The sequence below is a fragment of the Catharus ustulatus genome, chromosome 11 (genome assembly GCF_009819885.2).
Source record: "Catharus ustulatus isolate bCatUst1 chromosome 11, bCatUst1.pri.v2, whole genome shotgun sequence".
Lineage (NCBI taxonomy): Eukaryota > Metazoa > Chordata > Aves > Passeriformes > Turdidae > Catharus > Catharus ustulatus.
Window position 1 is genome coordinate 2,195,387 of NC_046231.1, and position 20,641 is coordinate 2,216,027.

Genomic DNA, 20,641 nt, shown 5'->3' on the forward strand with positions numbered 1-20,641 from the left:
ATTTTGGTCCGAACCCGGAAGTGCGGCTTGTAATCAGGTGCGGCTTATACATGGACAAAGAACAAAAAGTTGTTGTTTTAGTTTGGAGGACAGGTGTCTGCTGAGAAAGGCAGGAGCTTCTCTGAAATGGAGAATGTAAACCCCCTCCATCCAAATTATTATAATTTTGAAATCAAGGGGCTCTCAGGCAAAGATATGGGAATTAGGAATAACAGTTCTTTACTAGGGAAATTAAAAGAAACAAACTCCAAACCCTGACAAAGTCAGAGTACAACCTGACACCCCATCAGGCAGGGTGTTGGTAGCAGTCCCATTAAATGGTGGCTGCATCCTCCTGCAGTGACAGATGTGATTCAGTTGGAGCAGTGCTCCTGTACAAGGTGCAGTTTCCCTCCGGAGCTCCAGTGGTGATGTGGAGAAGTCCGGTTTTCCTCTGGAGTCCAGTGGAGAAAGGGGCTCCCTTAGTGTCCCAAAACCTCTGTTTTTATCTTGGTAAGAAATGTTGGACTCTTCCCCCTGGCTGGAAAATGACTGGCTGGAGGAAGGATGGGTTGTGAAAAGATAAAGAACAATGCCCTGCCTGGTTTCAATGGATGGCCCATTAGCAGAATATCTGCCGCAGAGATAAGGATAACTGTCCCCACCCTCAACAGATGGTGATAGAACAGATACCTTTTATCACACTCTGTATTGTAACATGCGGCTTATAATCAGGTGCGGCTTATGTATGGACAAAGAATGAAAAGTTGCTGGCACCCGGAAGTGCGGCTTATACTCAGTGCGGCTTATAATCGTGAAATTACTGTATTACAACTAGAATGTGCCCTTATGCTTTTGTATGGTGTAATATGAAGCATAGCCATGATACAGGCTAAAATCCAAAGCCTTTCTAAAGCATTCAAAGAAGGCCAAATATTCCAAAGCTGATCTCTCCTGTTATACCAGGACTGAAAGCCATTATTTTGATCATTTAGACACTTAAAATCTCCACATAAGAAAGCTATAAAGCCCAAACCCTACAAAATTGTAGAGCCACAGTAAATGTAATTTGCCCATGATTACTAAAGCATTTATACTTAACAACAAACCAGGCTGAAAGAAACATGCTCAGAGGAAAGAAGGCAACAGGAACAGGCTGTCAGTGAATACAGGAGCAAGGTGAGCAGGGCTTCCTTTAATCCCACACTAGACATAGTGAGGGCCTTAAAAACAGAACATTTTTCTTTGTTAACCTACTTACTCTGCTAATGTATTTTCCATGGGCAGCTAGATGCTTAAAGGCTTAGCCTATCTAATCCTATTCTCATTTAGTTCACAACAGCACACAGCAAAACATCTGTGAAGTTGTTTTAATACAAAAACAAATTTAAAAAAAAGTCAGTACTTCATTGCAAAAGGGTAAAATAGAGTGGAGAAGCGTAGGAGGAATAATCCAACTTACTATTAATGAACAAACGATGGATTACTAACTTGCAGCCAAACAAGAAAAGTAACACAATGAGCAGATAAGCAAAGTTATACTTCTCCTTGGAGACAATATACTCACTTAATAACGCCTGGAAATTGTTTAGAACACAACTTGCAGATCCATGAACAACAGGAAACAAAACCACTTCTGTGCACTGACTTCTTAAACTGGTTACACTACTACTAATGAAAATTTAGATTCAAATCCCTGGCTGGGTTATTTTGCATGCTCACAGAGGAGAGCTGCTGAAGCTTACAATCAACCAGAGATGCTGAAAGGAGCTATACTTTGAAGCATCTCTATTTACAATTGTCCTAATTTGTATCATGCACAAGCAAAAATAATATGTGATTTTTTTAAAAAATGTTGATCCATCTGAATTCTAACATCTCGTTTCTGTTTTCATTTTTGCTGCATTTTCTTTAAATAAGTTATTTTTCTTTATGTGCAGCAAATGCTACATAATAATAGAGCCATAAAAGTGATCAATGTTATTTGAGTTCAGCAGGACAGAAGTGGAACTTTGGCAAGCACGTATGACACAGGAAACTGGCAGTACATTTACATTTTTTACATTTGTACAATTTTTACATTGAATGTAAATACAGTAAGAATGCTTATGAAGTAAGGAAGAAGCTGTGTAGAAGCAGCACAGAAGTAACTGTGCTCATACTGGGATTTCTAAGTGTGTTGCTTCTCTGCACTAAAATGGATCACAAGCCAGAACTCAGGGCAGGAACAGAAGGTAAAATTATCCTAAAATGCAAATGCATTTTAAGATACAAAACAACACAGATCAGAAGGAATACCATTCCTTCAAGAAGCAAAGTCCATCAAGGTAAAGCCATTAATACCACCTGGAAGCCAGAGACACACAAAACAGAAAGTCCATAAATAAACCAAAGCTTGGCACTGTCAGATATGTTACATATGATTTACAATGATTGAAGGTAATTGATAATATCAGTTCAAGAACAGAGAATTTAGGTGAGAGGTAATTAGCATTTTAATTGCATAATTGGGAATTATAAATTACCTGTCCTATGTAAAGAATAACTGAAGAGCTTATATGACATGAGCTGATAATTCATCTTTTAGTGTAAGCTACACAGGTTGGTGAATTTAGTGAATCAGGAATTGCATTTTCCTTTTCATTTCTTAATTTCATAGCTCTTCCTTATATCTATTCCACATGAAGAAAAGTTTCCCCCAACAATTTGCAAATCTAGAATTTTTGAATGATTTTTGAGTCAGAGAACATGACTCTGATACTGCAGTAGTTTAAGATTTCCTGTGGAATGAGCTTCTCTTCTCCCTTCTCTCTTCCAGACAGATTGATGTAAGTTTTTTTCCTAACAGGACTGTTGAAGTTTAATCCAAGTTTTTTGGGTTTTTTTCCAGTATGAGGAAAGGCAAGAGTTTTCAAAGATGGGATTTTAAAGAAGTGCATATGGAGAGTCTCACTTGATTTGTCTTTCATCTGATTCTACACTGGTGCCACTTCTCTGACTCTGACAATTCATCAAGTTATGCTTTTTCACAGAAGTTCAGCTAAGCCAATTCATTACCAATGTTCAAGTGCAAACAATGATTATGTAAGCCTACAACTTCCCACTCAATTGCTGCTTTTCCAGAAGACTGGCAAGACAACAAAACGGGTATCCTAGAGATAGGACAGTTACCACTAACACTCTGTATATACCACTTTTCAGTAAGTCAATCTTCATATTAACAATTAAGAAGCCTTTAAAAATGTCTTTAAAAAGGTATGGCTGTCAAATTACTATTTTACTGAAATTTCTACTCAGAAAATTCACCTATCATTTGTCGAAGTGTTTGATTTGTCTGTGTAAAACCCAGTTGATGCGGAGTCAAATACTATGACTATTATGCTACTGAAATCTTTAACAATCAATCCTGTTGAAATACAGTTAGTGTTCCATAGCAATTGAGCTGATTAAGATATTAATAACAAAAAGGTTTAATGTCAACTCTGACAGACTTGCAAGTCGAGGTCTACCTCAGCTGGGTTTTGGTAAGCAGAAGCTCAGAGGCTGAGGTGTATGCCTCCTGCAGAGCAACCAGCTCAGCCCAGCGGCTGTTGAGGATTGCCTTACCCACAGCACTGCAGCAGGGCTCCAGCCAGGCCAGGAGCCCAGTGGATGATGGACAGAAAGCCTGCCTAGGATGAGAGATGGCCAGGGCTGGAACTGCAGCTGTGAGGAGACCAGCACAGGCAGTGGAAGGAGCTGATATGAGTGCACATCCTCTGCCCACAGAGCCACAGCAGAGACAAGGGTCACTCCCTGCTCTCAGCTGGAGGCTCAGCACCTGGCTGAAGGTGGGAACTTGTCCCTCTGTGCTGTGCTAAGCCCATGTTCCCTGTGCTCCCTCCTGCCCCTGCCCTAGCGCAGAGGGCTCATCCTGCTCTGCTCCTCTACAGCAGCTACAAACCCAGAACGGGATTTGTGTTCATCCATTTCCTACAGCAGAGGCATTTTCAAAGAGTTTACAATCTTTACTAAATATATAAATGGAGAACAGATCCCACTGCCACACTGCAGCGCAATAATAATTAACAAAAGTCTGTGTTTTAATTCTTCACTAATTCAAAAGACCACTTGGAATCACATCCATTACTACCAAGGCAGAACAAAGTTCTGCACTGGCCTACATTTCCTATTTACAGTAATTTCACGATTACAAGCCGCACCTGATTATAAGCTGCACGTCCAGGTGTCGGCACCATTTCACTCTTTGTCCATATATGTCTGGGATTACAATACAGGATGTTATAAAAGATATCTATTCTATCACCATCTGTTGAGGGTGGGGGCAGTGATCCTTATCTCAACGGCAGATATTCTGCTAATGGGCCATCCATTGAAACCAGGCAGGGCATTGTTCTTTATCTTTTCACAACCCACCCTTCCTCCAGCGAGTCATTTTCTGCTAATGGCCCATTGAGTCCCACTGTGTGACTGATAAAATTACTGCATACCATTGGAAGTTGCTCCAGCCAGGGGGAAGAGCCCAACATTTCTTACCAAGATAAAACAGAGGTTTTGGGACACTAAGGGAGCCCCTTTCTCCACTGGACTCTAGAGGAAAACCAGATTTCTGCACATCACCACTGGATCTCCAGAGGGAAACTGCACCTTCTACAGGAGCACTGCTCCAACTGAGCCACATCTGTCACTGCAGGAGGATGCAGCCACCATGGAATGGGACTGCTACCAACACCCTGCCTGATGGGGTGTCAGGTTGTACTCTGACTCTGTCAGGGTTTGGGGTTTGTTTCTTTGTAGTACTTTATTTCTATTTTAATTTCCCTAGTAAAGAACTGTTATTCCTAATTCCCATATCTTTGCCTGAGAGCCCCTTGATTTCAAAATTATAATAATTTGGAGGGAGGGAGTTTACATTCTCCATTTCAAAAAGAGGCTCCTGCCTTTCTTAGCAGACACGTTTCCTCCAAACTAGAACAATATATTGGCCGCACCTGATTATAAGCCGCACTTCTGGGTTCGGACCAAAATTTTAGTCAGAATGGTGTGCCTTATAGTCGTGAAATTACTGCAATTTAATATTAGGGAAAGCGATGGCAGAGCTGTTTCTGAGACTCACTGCTCCACTTCCAGCTGTAGTAATCCCAGATCACAGCCTGTTGCGATGATGGAGGCAAGAACACCACTGCTCACTCCCTGCTCTGCGCACAACAGCCGACCTCCATTGAGCACGGGTGTCCTTATTTAGAGCGGGGTCCACACGGTCATTGCCCATTGGCTGAAGCAGCTGTCACTCAGCCTGCCAGCCAATAGCGGCTCACGTCCCCACCGGCCCAGCCCTGCTCTGTCCACACTGAAGTTCCATCATCAAGGCAATTAAATAACCAGTCACCTCCCAGTTATAAAATGGAGATTAATCATAATTGTGAGGCCTTCAGGCCAGCTGTTGGCCACCACAACAACTGGCATATTTTAAATTAAATTTTTTGTAGTTTAAACCTATTTATCAACAGCTAATTAACGAGGTCTAAATCCTTTGATGACAGAATGATTAAACTGCATTTTAGCTAATCCATCTTTAATTAAAATGCTGCCAGCAAACCATTTCTGGATATGTAAAAAAGACACATTTATAGATGCTCCCTCTTTAACTATGCATTATGTAAAGCCAATAATTAGAAGAACTCGTGATTTCAATTATATTTTAATTACTGTTACATATAAAACATGCTTTAATAGATGTAATGCATTACATTTTCTTTCTTTACAACCCACTAATCATTCCTATTGGGGTGACAACCATATAAAAGGAAGTTTAATACATGTGATAGTACAGGAATCTTTTTCTAGCTTTGAGCCAATTCTCTCTCCATTTCTTCTTTGCAGCAGAGAGGTACTTAATTATCTCCAGATCTAAACCACAAATGAATCCCTATAAATCCCTGTTAAAACTCTAAAAGGAGATTAGCAGTAACTGACCATAATAAAGAGAAATGCTTTATCCTTATTATTGCACCAGCATGTCTTCAAGTTTCTTCAACTCATAGTACAAGGCTACTAAAAGCCTGCAAGTTAGGAAAAAATAGGTGACAATTAACCAATTTTCCTCTTTAATACCTTTCCAGTTTTAGGAAACAAGAAGAGCCAAGAGAGTCTTTAGTTACTGGAGGAGCCATGGCTACAGCCAGCTCCTCATCACCTGCATTCATGGGAGGCTGACACTTAAAAATGTGACAGTGATAAAACTTTAACTGTTCTTTACTATGGGTAAGTCAGTTTTTAGTGCAAATCTCTTTCTAAAGCTGGTCAGGAACACTCAGTATCCCCTAGCAATTCAAACTTTAAAACTGCATGTTATTGCAACAGATTTTGTTTAGCTAAGACAAACTAAAATGTGATGAATTTCAGTTTTTAAATATTTCTAAGCTCTCCATGTTCCAAGTAGTTGTGCATCACTGTAAACTGTTTTACACCTTCACTGCTTGCAGTGATCTGAATGTGACATAAGGAAATCAGTAACTCTGTAGGAGAATCCTGTTTACCCATTATATTGTACTTTACAAATATTTAAAAAGGTGTATTACATTATTTCTTCTGACTCAGACACGTTAAAATTGAATTTTCGTGTTGATTTCCACTGTTTGGATGTTAATGAAATTTCTGGTATTTCAGTTTATTTCAAGTTTTCTCTAAAAATATTTCACATTTAAAACATTGTAATAGTTAAGATGTTTTCACCACAGGCATCTATGATGAACTCACTGAACATATAGATACTGATATAACCACAAAACAAGACTTGAGCTGCTGCCTAGTTTGATTTACATAAATCCTATCCTTTCATTTCCATTTTTTACTATTTCTGCTTATAAGCAAGCTCTTGGGGGCAGTGAATATATTTTACTACTCACACGGTACATTGTCCATTTATATCCTGATGAAATAACAAGAACAACAGTTTATTATGAAGAGTATGTGAGCTGTATCTCCTCAAAAGAACATGTCTAGAAAGGTCACTGGGAACATCTAAGTACTCATATCCAATAAGAACAAATGCTGATGTAGCAATGAGCTTTATCAAGGTTTACTGAAAGCATTCATTACTTTTTAAAATATTACAGTAAACCTACCTGCAAAACACACCTAAAAACTTATTATGAATGGTACCTGATTACTGCTCCCCCAGGAGCCTTGTAGTGCCAGCAGACAACCAAGACTACATCATCTCACACCACCTGTTTTCCCAACCATGTCTCTCATGATGCCTTGGTAGTAGGAAACCAAGGACAAATAAGTTTAAGGACTGCATGCACACACAGTAATATTAAACAAGATGAAATATTCAAGAAGAAATATTTTAGCTGTTAAAAGCACTGGGGGAAGGACAGTAATAAGGCCAATACCAGAAACAGCATTATGATCAGATATATATAACAGTTTGTCTTACTTTCAGTTTAATGCTTCATTTAAATGCTAGCTATAGTAGCTGCTTTTGTTTGAAGGCAGCACTTTGGCCAGTAAATGTTCTGATTTCCTTCTCAGTCTACAGAGACTGCCAGAGCAAGGACATAGCATGTAAATGCCAGCTGTCACCTGAGAGGTGGCTAACACCTTCTTGGGAGGGTATTCTCACACCAGACAATTTTACTTGCCAGAATTCAGAACCCTGCAACACTGCCTAGATCTCCTACATGCTTTCTGGAGTAACACAGTGCATTGTTGCTTCTCCAGCAGACAATATGCAACTAAATATAGAAAAGCTGGTGAAGTATTTCAGAATCTTCTTAGTGAACTCCACAACACTATCCACAAATGTTTTTTCAAACTGCACTTACCCTGGTCCCAGAAGCCTCCAGTAAGATATGTGTTTGCCTGGGTCTGCTTCCAGATGCTGTATCGTCAAAAAGAAAGTTTTCTTGGCTTGATAAATAACAGATCAGAGATGTCCTTCTCTAATCTTTCTGACCATGTTTCAAGGGTCCCAGTCACATAAAATGAGTGAATGGCTGTCCAGAGGACTACACCATTTACCACAAATTACTTCTTTATGGTAGAATCAATTTTATAGTCTCCTGAATTTCAAACACTTGCCTTTTCAATCCAGTGGAATTACTCTTTTGAGAGCCAAGCCTGAGATAGATGACTCTAAGGATCTACTCTTGGGGTTGTGAAATATCTGTTGTAAAAATCTAGAGAGGACTTATAAGTCTTTGCAAAAGACTCTGAGTAAAGAAAACATGCATCAACACTTTAAAATTATATGGCAAAAAGTGTCCAGACTAATCTGTGGAGTTTCCAACAATCTTCTGTCCTGATACACCAGGAAACTAAATTCAAGTGAATCCAATCGAACAGAACCAGAAAGTGTTACCAAGAGACACCCCCTCCGTGCTGTCCTGGAAACTCCCACATGCAAGGTTGTCTGCTCATGCAGGGAGAGAGTTTTGCAAAGCTGAACTCAGGAGAATAAAGCTTTAAAGACACATTAACTGATTTCAACTCCTAAGGAGACAATAAGCAACTTGGAAAACAAATACCACTGCAAGCCTGGGGAACAAAATGAAATGCATTCAGGAGAGATGATTCCAACAGCTCTTAAGCTCTTGCAGTCTCAAGAAGAAATCCATAATACTGATCGTGATTCCCTTAATCCTTGTCTCAGAGTACAAATCATCATCTGGGTGCAAGTGAAGGGAAAGTACACTCTCAACAGAACTTTCAACAATTCAAGCTGTCATGCAAGGCTTGACAAATCCATTTGCCTGCTTTTAAGTGGCACACAGAAAATTGCCTGACTCGCTGTTCATCAGTTTCTGCAGATCTACTGATCTTATTGAAGGAATTAAAGCTGTAAGGATTGGAAAGATACTATTTATCAACTATAAATGAGCTAACATTTCACTGCATGCCTAAAACACTGAGGGTGGTTCAGTTACTCCATTCATGGCAGAGCCTCCACTAGCAGCAAATAAAGCAAGAATTCCAGTCCTTAGCAAACAGCATAATGTCTAGAACTGTTAAATAATGAAAGAATTTTTGTCCTGATGCTGCATGTCTACTTAAAGACGGAAACTGTTTATGTCAAGATGTGAAACTGCATAGAAGAGCCCTGTCTGTGGGGAGGCACAATCCAGCTCTTGCACCAAAATGACAATCTGTTCTCTCTACACAAATGATTTGTTGCCCACCAACCCCAGTTCCTTCTCCCTACAGGAAGATGAAGGCACACAGAAAAACAGGCAACACACACAGGCAGTGCTTGCAGGACCACATCTCCCAGACTTAACCCCACAAACTCTTTTGTGCTCCCTGCTGACGTTGCTGGAGAAGAGATCACATCCCCAAAGATGGTTGAAAAAGGTCTACACAGTCACACTGCCTTAAAGCATGTGCCAGAGTCTAATGCCACATCCAAGCAGCAGGATTGATCTACAGAAATTCTCAACTCTTATTTCTTACCATGTAAATCTCTGCAACAGGAATGTGAGTGGCTCCAACAGGTCATCCAGGATGCCTTCAAGCCACTAATTCTGCCAGAAATATAAAGTCTAAATTACCTCTTGATTCAGCTGGCAATTACCTTTTCACTAGTACACTCTACCTTTCACTACCTCTGGGGGTGCCTATGTGCAGAAGAGGTAAACATCTTTCACTGCATCCAATAAACTGAGCAGATACAAACAGAAATAGGGACTTTATTTGCCATTCCCCCCACAGTAAAAAAGATGAGATCAGTGCTGAAACCCCACTAACAGGCTATGGAAGCAGTCACTCTTACCGTTGGATCTGACAGGTCTCCACAAACACAAGGCAAAAAGATCTGGCTCATGCCCTGAGCACCAGGTAGAGGACCAAGAGCAGGAGGGATGGCAAAAGACAGGATTGTTGAAGACCATGCAACATGAGGAAGCAGTGAAGGCTGCTGACTTCTCTGAATGGGAACTGCCCATTGGTTTGCTCAGACATGTGCATTTTTACACTTAACTTCTAAGTCCTTCCTTAAAAAAGTCTTTGCCAAAACAAGCTGGTTCTCCATTTCAGAAGTTCTGATTCTGTAAACAGGTAGAATTCACCATTTCCTTTGGTTATGATTTATACCTTGTCTGTGCCCTTCAGTTTCTATTCAGTGTCATCTGGCTTCACCATATAGTTACTAAACATGTGGGGCCTTTTGTTTAAGCACCCAAGTAGCCCCCAACAGAACCTGAATGTTCCTCAAAGAATTGTCTGTATTTCCCAAAATGGCTATTCTTGGATAATGTTATGGATAATATAAGGCCCTCATATTTCTCAAGAAAGAAGTGTTCCTTCCCATCACTTTCAAAATGGATCTGACATTAGGAGACATAAGCTGTGACTTTCCACACAGACATCAGACACAGAAACAACACAGTGAGACATCTAAAAAACATTACCTTGGACTAGAGTCATTCCCCCTGAGGTAATTAAGCCTTTGTTCTGATGTATTCTCATTAGCTGTTTCTGAGTTTTACTACACAGAAGACATGCTCAGTTGTTTGCAAACTCTCCCATTTAAATTATTTCCAGATCACAAGTGCAGTATTCTCTAGCTTTCATCTAAATTCTTTCTTCTTAAACTTATGACCTATTTCTTGAATATATTTTAAAAATGTGATATTGATAGGCTCAACTGATCAAATGATCCAGATCTTACTGCTTAATTCCCATCACTTTGATAACCTACTGACTTTCAAAGGTCTACACCGACATGATTTATTGAGATCTAGAAATTTCTTCTGAGATGTCAATACTGCCAGATTTAACATCATCTCCTTTGCAACTCCACTTGTGAAAAAAGAACAAGTGTTAGAAGATGATTCATTCCTGACAACCACTTCTGTCAGTTAGCCAGGCTTAAATCCCCTGAATGTGTACCTTATTAATATGGTTATACAGCTAATCCCCATGTTGGGTGATAATAAGTCAAATGCACTGCTGAAGGCTAAATATATTAAATATAAGCCATGGAATTAACTTTATCAACTAAATGGAAACTAAATAAAAAATTAAATCCTGGTTTCTTTAATAAGATGTTCTTCATAACACTATATTAATTCAAATTAATTAAATAGTTGTCCTCCACTACTGAAACTTCATATCAGCACTGCTGTAGTTGCCAAATAAGATTTTTTCATCATGAATTCAGCCTGATACCACCCATAACCCCAGTCTGCACCTACTGGTCGCTCCCTCCCCTCCTGCCCCAGTGTAAATCAGAACCAGATGACATGCTAAAATTTACACCATGTTTTAGAATTTCTATATTGAATACACATATGGGTAGTAAAATATTTAGGACACAGTAACAGCCAACAATATTCATTCATTTCCTCATGGAACAAATTTGCAGTTTTTCATTTTTAATATTCACTGAAGAAGAAATGGAACTGCTAAAGGAGATCTGTCTGCATCATGGCTTCATTGAATAAATTTAATAATGAAATCATGTTTATCAATATACACATATATACACACATGCCTATATATGTATATCTATGTATGTATAAAACCTACATTTTTAAAAGGACTACTTATTTAACTACAGATGTCAGACAATTGGTAATTCTACCAAACAAATTTCATTTTTTGCTTCATTTTTGAGTTCAGTTACTTTTATTTGTCCTCAATTATTCAGCAGAAACCAGTAACATCAATAAAAAAAAGTCAATTTTGATCTGCCTCAGAAGATGCAAGAGCTCTAGACACATTTTCAGTCAGCAGACAGGGTGAGTAGAACAGCTATTATTAACAGCTGTTAGACAGAGTGGCAGGACCCAGAGACAGCTCCCTAGATTTAGGCTGGATTAAGTGGATACTGTACTCACACAGACCTTCAAGCACTGTAAATAACTTTAAAACTCTACATTGTGGCTGTACTCTCTCTGCTGTCAGAATTGGTTAGGTCAGATCATGAGATGGTTTACAGCAAAGTGACAAGGACTTTGCTGAATTGCAAACTTTATATGGCTTATCATAATAAATTAAAATTACTTAATACAGGTATTGGAGCAAAGGTCTACAAAAACGAGTGAGGCAAAGAAGATTGGCACAGAACTAATCAGAAAATCGCTCTAGGAGAGGAGAAAGTACAGTAGCTTTGCTAGAAAGTTTGCTAGTTTTTAAATAACTTTTCCTGCTTCTCCCCATGCTATCAAACCATTCTTTGGTGTCTTAGGTTGCAATGGAAGGTGTAACGAGCAGTGTGTTATTCTATCATCATCTCCACAAGCTGTTCAAAGCAGATGGGGCAGTGTTCTTTATCTCTTCCATGACCTATCCCTGATAACTGCATGGGGATATCTTTTGTTAATGGGCCAGCTGTTAAAACCAGGTAGAGCAGTGTTCTTTATCTTTTCCATGACACATCCCTCATAACTACAGGGAGATATCTTCTGTTAATGGGACAGCTGTTAAAACTAGGTGGAGCAGTGTTCTTTATCTCTTCCATGATCCATCCCTCATAACTACAGGGGGATATCTCTGCTAATGAGACACTGAGTTCCCCTGCATGACTGATAAAATTACATCATCCCACTGGAAGATGCCCCACCCAGAGGAAGGAACCAGGCATTACTATCTGGACATAATGTGAGGTTTGGAACAGCACAAGCAGCCTTATCTGTAGGATTCCCAGAGGACAAGAGCTACATCACCACCAGTGATCTTCAGAGGAAGATCAATCCCTTCTACAAGATCACCACTTCAACAGAACCAAATCTATCCCTTCAAGAGGGCTGCAGCCACCATTTCATCACACTGCTACCACCACCCTGACTGACAGGGTGTCAGGCTGTATCGTGTCAGTTTAAACCAGTGTTTTCTGTCTTTGTTTTAATTTTCCTATTAAATTGCAGTTCTGACTTGGAACCTCCCACTGGTTTGTTTCCAAGCTAGTACATTTGGGTTTATGCCACCTGTATTTAAAATAGACTATCAAATGGAAATAACTTTTAATTGGGCAGATACCCAAGTTCCATGATCACTGGGGATAAATACCCAGTTTCATGAGCCAAAGATAGGATACCAGTATTATTCATATTAAGAAAGGAATCAAAGCAGTGTGTTCCCAGCAGTTCCTGATCCTGTCTGACAAAAGTACAGAGATCATGCTAGCATTTAACTTTCTTTTTCCTTTAATTTCTAACATGTTTGCCAATATCCACCTCAAAAATTAAACCAAAACCCTATAAAACATAGAACAGAAAAAGACTCCAAACCCAAATGACCCCAAACAGCTACTAGTGAAGAGCTCAAATGCTCACAGAAATGTTGTCACTTCTTCTTTACCATTAATATTTTCAGGTCCCCCTTATTGCTCTCTGAAGTTCCAGCTTTGTATTCCATAGCACTGCAGCTTTGGAATAGAACAAACAATGAGAAAGTGACTTTTATTCAGGGATTTTTTGCTTTTATGGACTTCAAGAGAGACCACTTCATGCAGCATTCTTCTCATCTCACAGCCCTGCTCAGGACCAGTCCTTTTGGAGGTTCCTCCTCCCCTTGCCTCTGAGCCACCCCACACTCACTGCACCCAACGGTGCCCTGTGTGCTGAGCCCACAGTGCTACTCACCACTTTCTTTACTGGGGTTCTAGGGAGGAAGATGGCACACAGATTGCACAAACTTCTGCTCCTTTTTAACAGGAGCATCTCTTCATGCCCATCTGCATTTTTAATAAGGCTTTAAATGAATAATAGCCAAGAAGGTAAGAGGGTCCTTTCAGAAAGCACTTAAGTATCTTGGAAATTTAAGTTCATATTATAGAGTCCAAAATATTATAGACTGATTCCTACCCTATCCAAAAAGATCCAGTTGGCTTTAAAAATTGAGCCTTTAAAACTTTAAATCCTACTGAAAAGGTGATATGGAAGAGGAACTAGAGCACTTTTCAAAATTAAAACCAAAGTCTTTCCTTACATTAACAGCAGCTCCTTTGGTAATTTAAGCTGAAAGGAATCCAATATATTTTTCACTCTCTACTCTTACTTTTAATACCCTGTTAGCTTGGATAAGGAAAACAGATGAATCCATTTCACTTGCAGCTTCTTGTGCACCAGGTGAGCTCACCAGCCCCCAGCACAGCCCAAGCCTGCTTTGAGAAAACACAGCTGCTCCAGGCTTCTCCAGGTAAGTGAATGGAATTACTTCTATTGCTCTTCATTAGGAAAAATGGGAGAGGAGTGGCTTAGGGATAACATTTATCAATTGTGATTACTCTCAGGGAAGAATGCAAATTTTTAATTTCTCTATTTGAATTTTTAGTAATTGCAACTGGAGAGGGATGCTATTATTATAATGCACACAATAAGGAAATAAACTGCAGTTCTCCAAACTATTTTGTTTACTTTCCCACCAAAAAATCAATGCAATAAAAGCTCTTCAAACTGTTACAAGTCATCTTTACAAGTTCAGATAAGCATCTTTTTTGATCACAGCTAGCCAAAACAACACCTTTTTTTTTTCACCCACAGGAAAAAAAACTTCTTTGTGCTACCAATTTTATAACACATTTTATCATGTTTCTCTTGAGTGAGTTTTCTACAGAATCTTGCCAAAGTCATTTACAAATACTCCCAGCTTTTGGGAGAAAATAAAAAGTTTCACCTAGTTACTCCAGCTGCTTCCAGTACCTGCAGTAATCACCACACTGGGGTGAAGTGCAGTTTAGACTACCCAGACTTATGTTCCTATTCCCATCATTTACCAGCAGTTTAATTTTGTTCTTCTTATATTCACTAACCTGTGTTGAGAATCTCTAAAAGCAAGTGTACTGTTCCTTTAAATATTGATTTCCTGAGTTGTATTCTGCTTTTATTTTTACCTCTTGATGACTAACAATAACTAAACCCCACCTCATAACAACAGCAATCTCCACAGAAAACTGGCATTTGACTCTCAAACTCCAAAGGAGCACAGCTGTGGAAGCACCTGAGGAGGAAGGAGGTCTGGGGTGGCTGTGGGGGCACACCTGAATGTTGCACAGAGGAACAGGAGATCCAGCTGAGGATGGTCATTTGCTGTTACAGGTACTGCAGGGAGAATTGGAGTTTCTCTGTGTCCACAGAGACAAGAAATAATGAAAAGAAAAACATAAGGTGCTCGAACAGACTTGCTTGGCATCTCCCAGCAGAGCTCAGCATGGAAACACATTTCTGAGTTCTGGTCCAAGCCTTAGCCCCTGGATACACTGATCCTTGTCCCAGCTGGCTGACTTGGCAGTGTCTCAGCTGGCAGTTTTCTTCACTTCAGCTATTAGATGAGCATTTATTATAATTCTAGTTTTCTGTTCTGTTCTCATATGAGAACTTCAGTGCAAGGCAAGTTCATCTAGCCCCATTAATGAATTACATGTATTAACAGATTAAAAACCCAAATGTTTTTCATACCTCAGGATGTATAGGCTATGCATTGACACACTGGCACTCAGGGATTGTTTTTTTACAATTCATAACATCATAAGGTGTAGGGATCGGCGCTCGGAAGATCTCGCGTTGTTACGGAAAGCTCGCGATAGGGATAAAGTGCAAACATAAGCACTAAAAAGTGCAAGGCGAGGCAGCGGTCAGCGAAACACACGTAACCAATCATAGAACATATTACCTTATATGTACTGTCTAAAAATAAGCATAAGCATCTATAGTATATAAGACTAATGCACTAATAATAAATTGGCTTTTGTTGCATCCACCACGTTGGTGCCTGTGCTTCATTGCCCCTGGGACGGGATGTCCTTGACCGAAGCCCTCCGGTGTTAGAACTCGGTTGCGAGAAGCAACAAGTGGTGCCCCGTGTGAGGAGGCGTACGCCGGCCGAGAACCGGAGCAGCTATCGGTGGACCGCGGGCGGTCGAGGGGGGATCCGGATCCATGGAAGGGGTGAGTCAGATTCTCATCCAGTTAGCTCGAGACGGAAAGCTTTCAGTGAAAGCGAAAGATATACAAGCGTGTCTCGAGTGGCTCCTGAAAGATGGAGCGATAACCTATCCGCGGGATATTTTTGGCCCGGAAGGATGGGGGGCATGCACGCAAGCGCTGGCGGAGCATGCGATGGCTACCAAATCAGCCAAACATCTGAAAGTGTGGGGCACAATCTTGCAGCTGCTGAAGCGGGGTATGGAGGAAAAGGAGACTATGTGGGCGGCACGCAAGGCACTGGGGTTGGACTGCTACGGTCGCCTCCCGTTCACTGAGGAGCAGGAAACGCAAGTAGAAAAAGGTGAATTAGAAATAGAGCCAAAACAGGAAGGCTCGGACTCTGAAATTCTGACAGCACAAGAGGAAAAAGGGGAAGAAAAGCAAGTGCAGGAAGAGATAATGGCTCGGGTGTGCTTGACTTGTGGGATTATGAAACCAATGTCTGAAGGGTCGTGTCTGGGATGTATAAAGAAAGCATATCCGGTAACTGGAAAGAGGTTGAACCCTCCGCAGTACCCCTGGGACGATTTGCGGGAGGCAGAGCGTAAAGCACGGTCCACGCAGCCTGCTCCCTCGCCAGCTCCGTTGCCATCCGCGCCACCACAGTTTGTGGACCCAGAGGAATGGTTGCCTGGGCTAGCAATGAAAGCCCCGGAGGATCCGTTGGAGATGGCAGCAGAAATAGCCAGTCCGGAAGCTGGACGAGGAGCAGATGGGCAAAGATGGCGCGAGAGGGAAGTGCTGCGCCCAGAAAAGGGGAACCAGTGGCGGGCCCCTGATAAGCATCCTGACATTGCAGAGGAGGTTGAGGAGCTCTCCGAGCAGCTTGCGGCTGCATGGGGGACAGAAGAGGGGGGAGACGCGGCAGCGGTCGGAAGCCGGAAACCGGGTCGGGAGCCTGGTCGGCTTGGGGGTCGGCTTGGGGGGACCTCTCGGGCCGGGAAGGCGCAAGTTAATGACCACCAAGTGCAGATGAACCTGCAGCAGTTACAGCAATTAGTTAATGAAATAACTGCAGAGGTAGAAAAGCAAAAGCGTCTGCTTCGAACCCGGTCTCCTGTACCACCCTCCCAAACAGAACCATCCGGGATAAAATTCACTGATTGGCGACTTATAGCAGATGAATGCATATTGGGGGGTCTGACTTTGCGACCCATTGCTACCGCTTATCCTGTAAAGGCAGTAGCCGGGGGGGGAGTGGAATGGGTGGCCCTAGAGCCCAAAGCCGTACAGCACCTCGCGGCTACCATAGAGGCTAAAGGATTGGGCCATCCCCTCACATTGACATTGTTAGATAGCATTCATGCTGGGGGACTTTTGCCATGGGACTTACGCAATCTGGGAAAAACAGTGCTGAAGCCCACTGCCTTTCTGATGTAGAAGGACAGTTAGATTCAGCAACTAAGAGAGGAACTAACCCACGCGTGCAGATCAATATTTCCACAGGTACCGAAGTAGTGAAAGAAGCAGACGACCAGCAACAGGACGTGTGAAGAAGCACAGTGGATCACCGGCTGTAGCTACTTTGTTGTCTGTATGGTGAATATTGCCTTGCCAAAAAGACAAGGTGTTGCTGTGTAAATACTAATGCCTAGCTAATTACGCACTGCAGGAAAAGGAATTGCTTTATCTCTATTAGCCTGCCGCACCAGCAAAATGTATCTTAATCTGTTTAGAAGCTTATATTTCGTGAGCATAATGACTATTGTAGCTATATATGTTCCACCTCAACCTAAGACTAACATTTGGGTTACTCTAGCTAATCTTACAAATCAGGAATCCATTTGCCTTGCTCTTTCGTCACCTGGTAACCCCTTCTCCACATGCCTTGTAGGTTTGCCGACAGATGTCTGGCCTTGTCCACTCCTGCCGTACTTTTGTGTTCTTCATGGCGACAAACCGTATTGTTCAAACAGCACTCCCGCATGCAATGCTAATAAGCCAAATAGAGTAGTTGAGCTATGGGATTTTTGGGTGCCATATCTCCCCGTTGCTCCTGCCGAGCCTCAAGAATTAGAACTGTTAGGATCTGTAAAAATGGACAGTTGTTTATACTTTAAGTGGACCAATGAAAAGGTAAAGAACATTAGTGCAACAGTTGTGAATTCAAGCCTTCCAGTTTATAGGAATGCATCTGAGTGGTGCCAATATACTGCCAAGCAACACTCACGATCCTCTGATCATCCTTTCTCTTTGCCTAGCGGCCTATTTTTGATTTGTGGTGATCGAGCTTGGCCAGGTATTCCCTCAAAACTTAGAGGAGGTCCTTGCTCGATAGGTAGATTGTCCTTATTGACACCCAACACATCCATGATTCTAAACATGTCCAGGTATTACTCCAGTAGGCGAATGCGACGCAGTGTACACAGTTTTAATAGCAAATGCCAGGATAATGTAAAGTTTTGGTCACCAGGAGAAATTATTGCAGCCTCCTTTTTAGCTCCAGGCGTTGCATCAGCCGGAGCGCTGGCACAGCTTAACAAGCTAGGTTGTTGGTTAGCTAAACAAACTAATGCCACATCGCGAGCTATAAGTGATTTGTTAATTGATGTAGATTCTGTAAGACATGCCACTCTTCAAAATAGAGCTGCCATTGATTTTCTCTTATTAGCCCAAGGCCATGGTTGTGAAGAATTTGAAGGTATGTGTTGTATGAATTTGTCCGATCATTCTGTATCCATACATAAGCAGTTGCAAACCTTAAGTCAGCTCACTCAACAATTGCAAATAGATGATAGTCTAGGGTTAGACGGATGGCTTAAGAACTTAGGCATAGGCCCTTGGCTGAGAGACATCATGAAAGGTGGAATAATCGTTTTAATTGTAGTTTTAGTAGCAATGCTCTTACTGCCTTGTATAATCAGTTGCCTACAGCGTATGATTATCTCTATGTTTGATAACCAAAAACCAGCCATGCTAGCAGCTAACAGAAGCATGAGAAATTATATAATGTAAAGCAGGAAACGCCCTTGTAATCAAGCTTCTGAACAACATCAGACAAATAACTGTGCAAAGCAGAAGCAAAATATTTAGAGAGCTTACTAGTTCCATATAAGAATTTATAACATAGTTAAATTAGAAGGAGTTTATTACAGTAACTGTAGTATTTATCGTTGCAGCGATTACAGTCTGCCTTAAGTGTCCGCGTCTCAGCTGCCTCATCCGGCGTCCAACAACAGCGTGAAACACTTCAACAACAACTGCATCAAACTGAGCACCGCTTCCTGCCTATCACGACATCTTAAGTCATGGGGAGGGGGAGATGTAGGGATCGGCGCTCGGAAGATCTCGCGTTGTTACGGAAAGCTCGCGATAGGGATAAAGTGCAAACATAAGCACTAAAAAGTGCAAGGCGAGGCAGCGGTCAGCGAAACACACGTAACCAATCATAGAACATATTACCTTATATGTACTGTCTAAAAATAAGCATAAGCATCTATAGTATATAAGACTAATGCACTAATAATAAATTGGCTTTTGTTGCATCCACCACGTTGGTGCCTGTGCTTCATTGCCCCTGGGACGGGATGTCCTTGACCGAAGCCCTCCGGTGTTAGAACTCGGTTGCGAGAAGCAACAATAAGGTTAGAAAAGCCCTCCAAGACCACTGAGTCCAAACTGTAATCAATTCTCAGTCATCAGCCCAGAGCACTGAGTGCCTCATCCATCCAGGCACTCCTCGGACACCTCCAGGGATGGGCACTCCAAACCTCCCTGGGCAGCCACTTCCAATATCTGACCACCCTTTCCATGCAGAAATTCCTCCTGATGTCCAACCTGAACCTCCCCATGTCGAGGGAGGGAGGCAGGGAGGGAGGCAGGAAGGAAGGCAGACAGGGAGAAAGGAAGGCAGGAAGGAAGGAAGGATTTTCAAGCAATATCAAAGAAACAAGATATGAAACCAGATACGCTAAAAATTAAGTTGGAAGTTTAAACCAATGTCTAATGCCACCAGAAGGAAAGTACAGAAGCTGTATTTTCAGCCATGATTCTTTAGTGCTACATATGTATGGGAGCCTCATCACAGCTCTGATCTCTGCTGCACAGTCCCTGTCAGCTCTTGGAAACACAATCACAGCTGGCACAGCATTTCCATGTCACCTTTTCTGCACATCCCATTCATACAAAACAGCATGCAGCACGCACGTAGAAAATGCCATACTTTGAATTTTGAGCAATGTACATTCAGTCCAGTGTGCAATATGATTTCACATGTATTTATAGAAGAATATCCTGCAAGACAAGAGTTTGAAGCATTTTTTCAATGAAATGTCATTCCTATCAACTGCACCATTCTTCAAACAGCCACATCAGACCATTTTTGCACAGCCAGGAGTAGCATGAAAGTCTCAAGGCCAATGTGTTTTTCTGGGTCTTTTGTGTAAGATCAAGCCTGTATCAAAAAAAGTAATCCAGCTTCTCCCAATTCTTAACAGGTCTCTCCTTTTCTATTATTCCTTAAAGATGTTCCTCAGCATAGACTGAAATCTCATTCAGTTGTTCACACTCAGACCAGTATTACCACGCAGGGTTTGTAAGTATATCTCAGACAAGCACACTTCCAGGGATTTTAACAGATACTTTGCTTGTACAATACAAATCAGCAAGACTAGTGGCTTTAAAATGTGTTCTTGTTAGCAAAACGCTCTGTGAACATTACTTTTATCAAAACCATGTGCCAACTCACTGCACAAATAAATTGCAACCTCATAAAATTGTCAAAATTGTAT

General features: G+C 41.3%; 2 protein-coding genes across 3 annotated transcripts in view; one reads left to right on the plus strand and one right to left on the minus strand.

Annotated features, from left to right (window-relative positions):
• Positions 1-20,641, minus strand: part of PEPD (peptidase D) — a 153,869-nt gene that overhangs the window by 66,777 nt on the left and 66,451 nt on the right. The window lies entirely within an intron of this gene.
• On the plus strand, positions 15,864-19,400 carry LOC117001276. Its single transcript, XM_033069466.2, has 2 exons — positions 15,864-18,552; positions 19,031-19,400. The coding sequence occupies exon 1, from the start codon at positions 15,864-15,866 to the stop codon at positions 17,289-17,291; it is 1,428 nt and encodes a 475-aa protein (XP_032925357.1). The 3' UTR covers positions 17,292-18,552; positions 19,031-19,400.

Excerpts from the sequence above, each read along its gene's own strand:
- LOC117001276 (XM_033069466.2), top strand. The coding sequence starts at position 15,864 with ATGGAAGGGGTGAGTCAGATTCTCATCCAGTTAGCTCGAGACGGAAAG.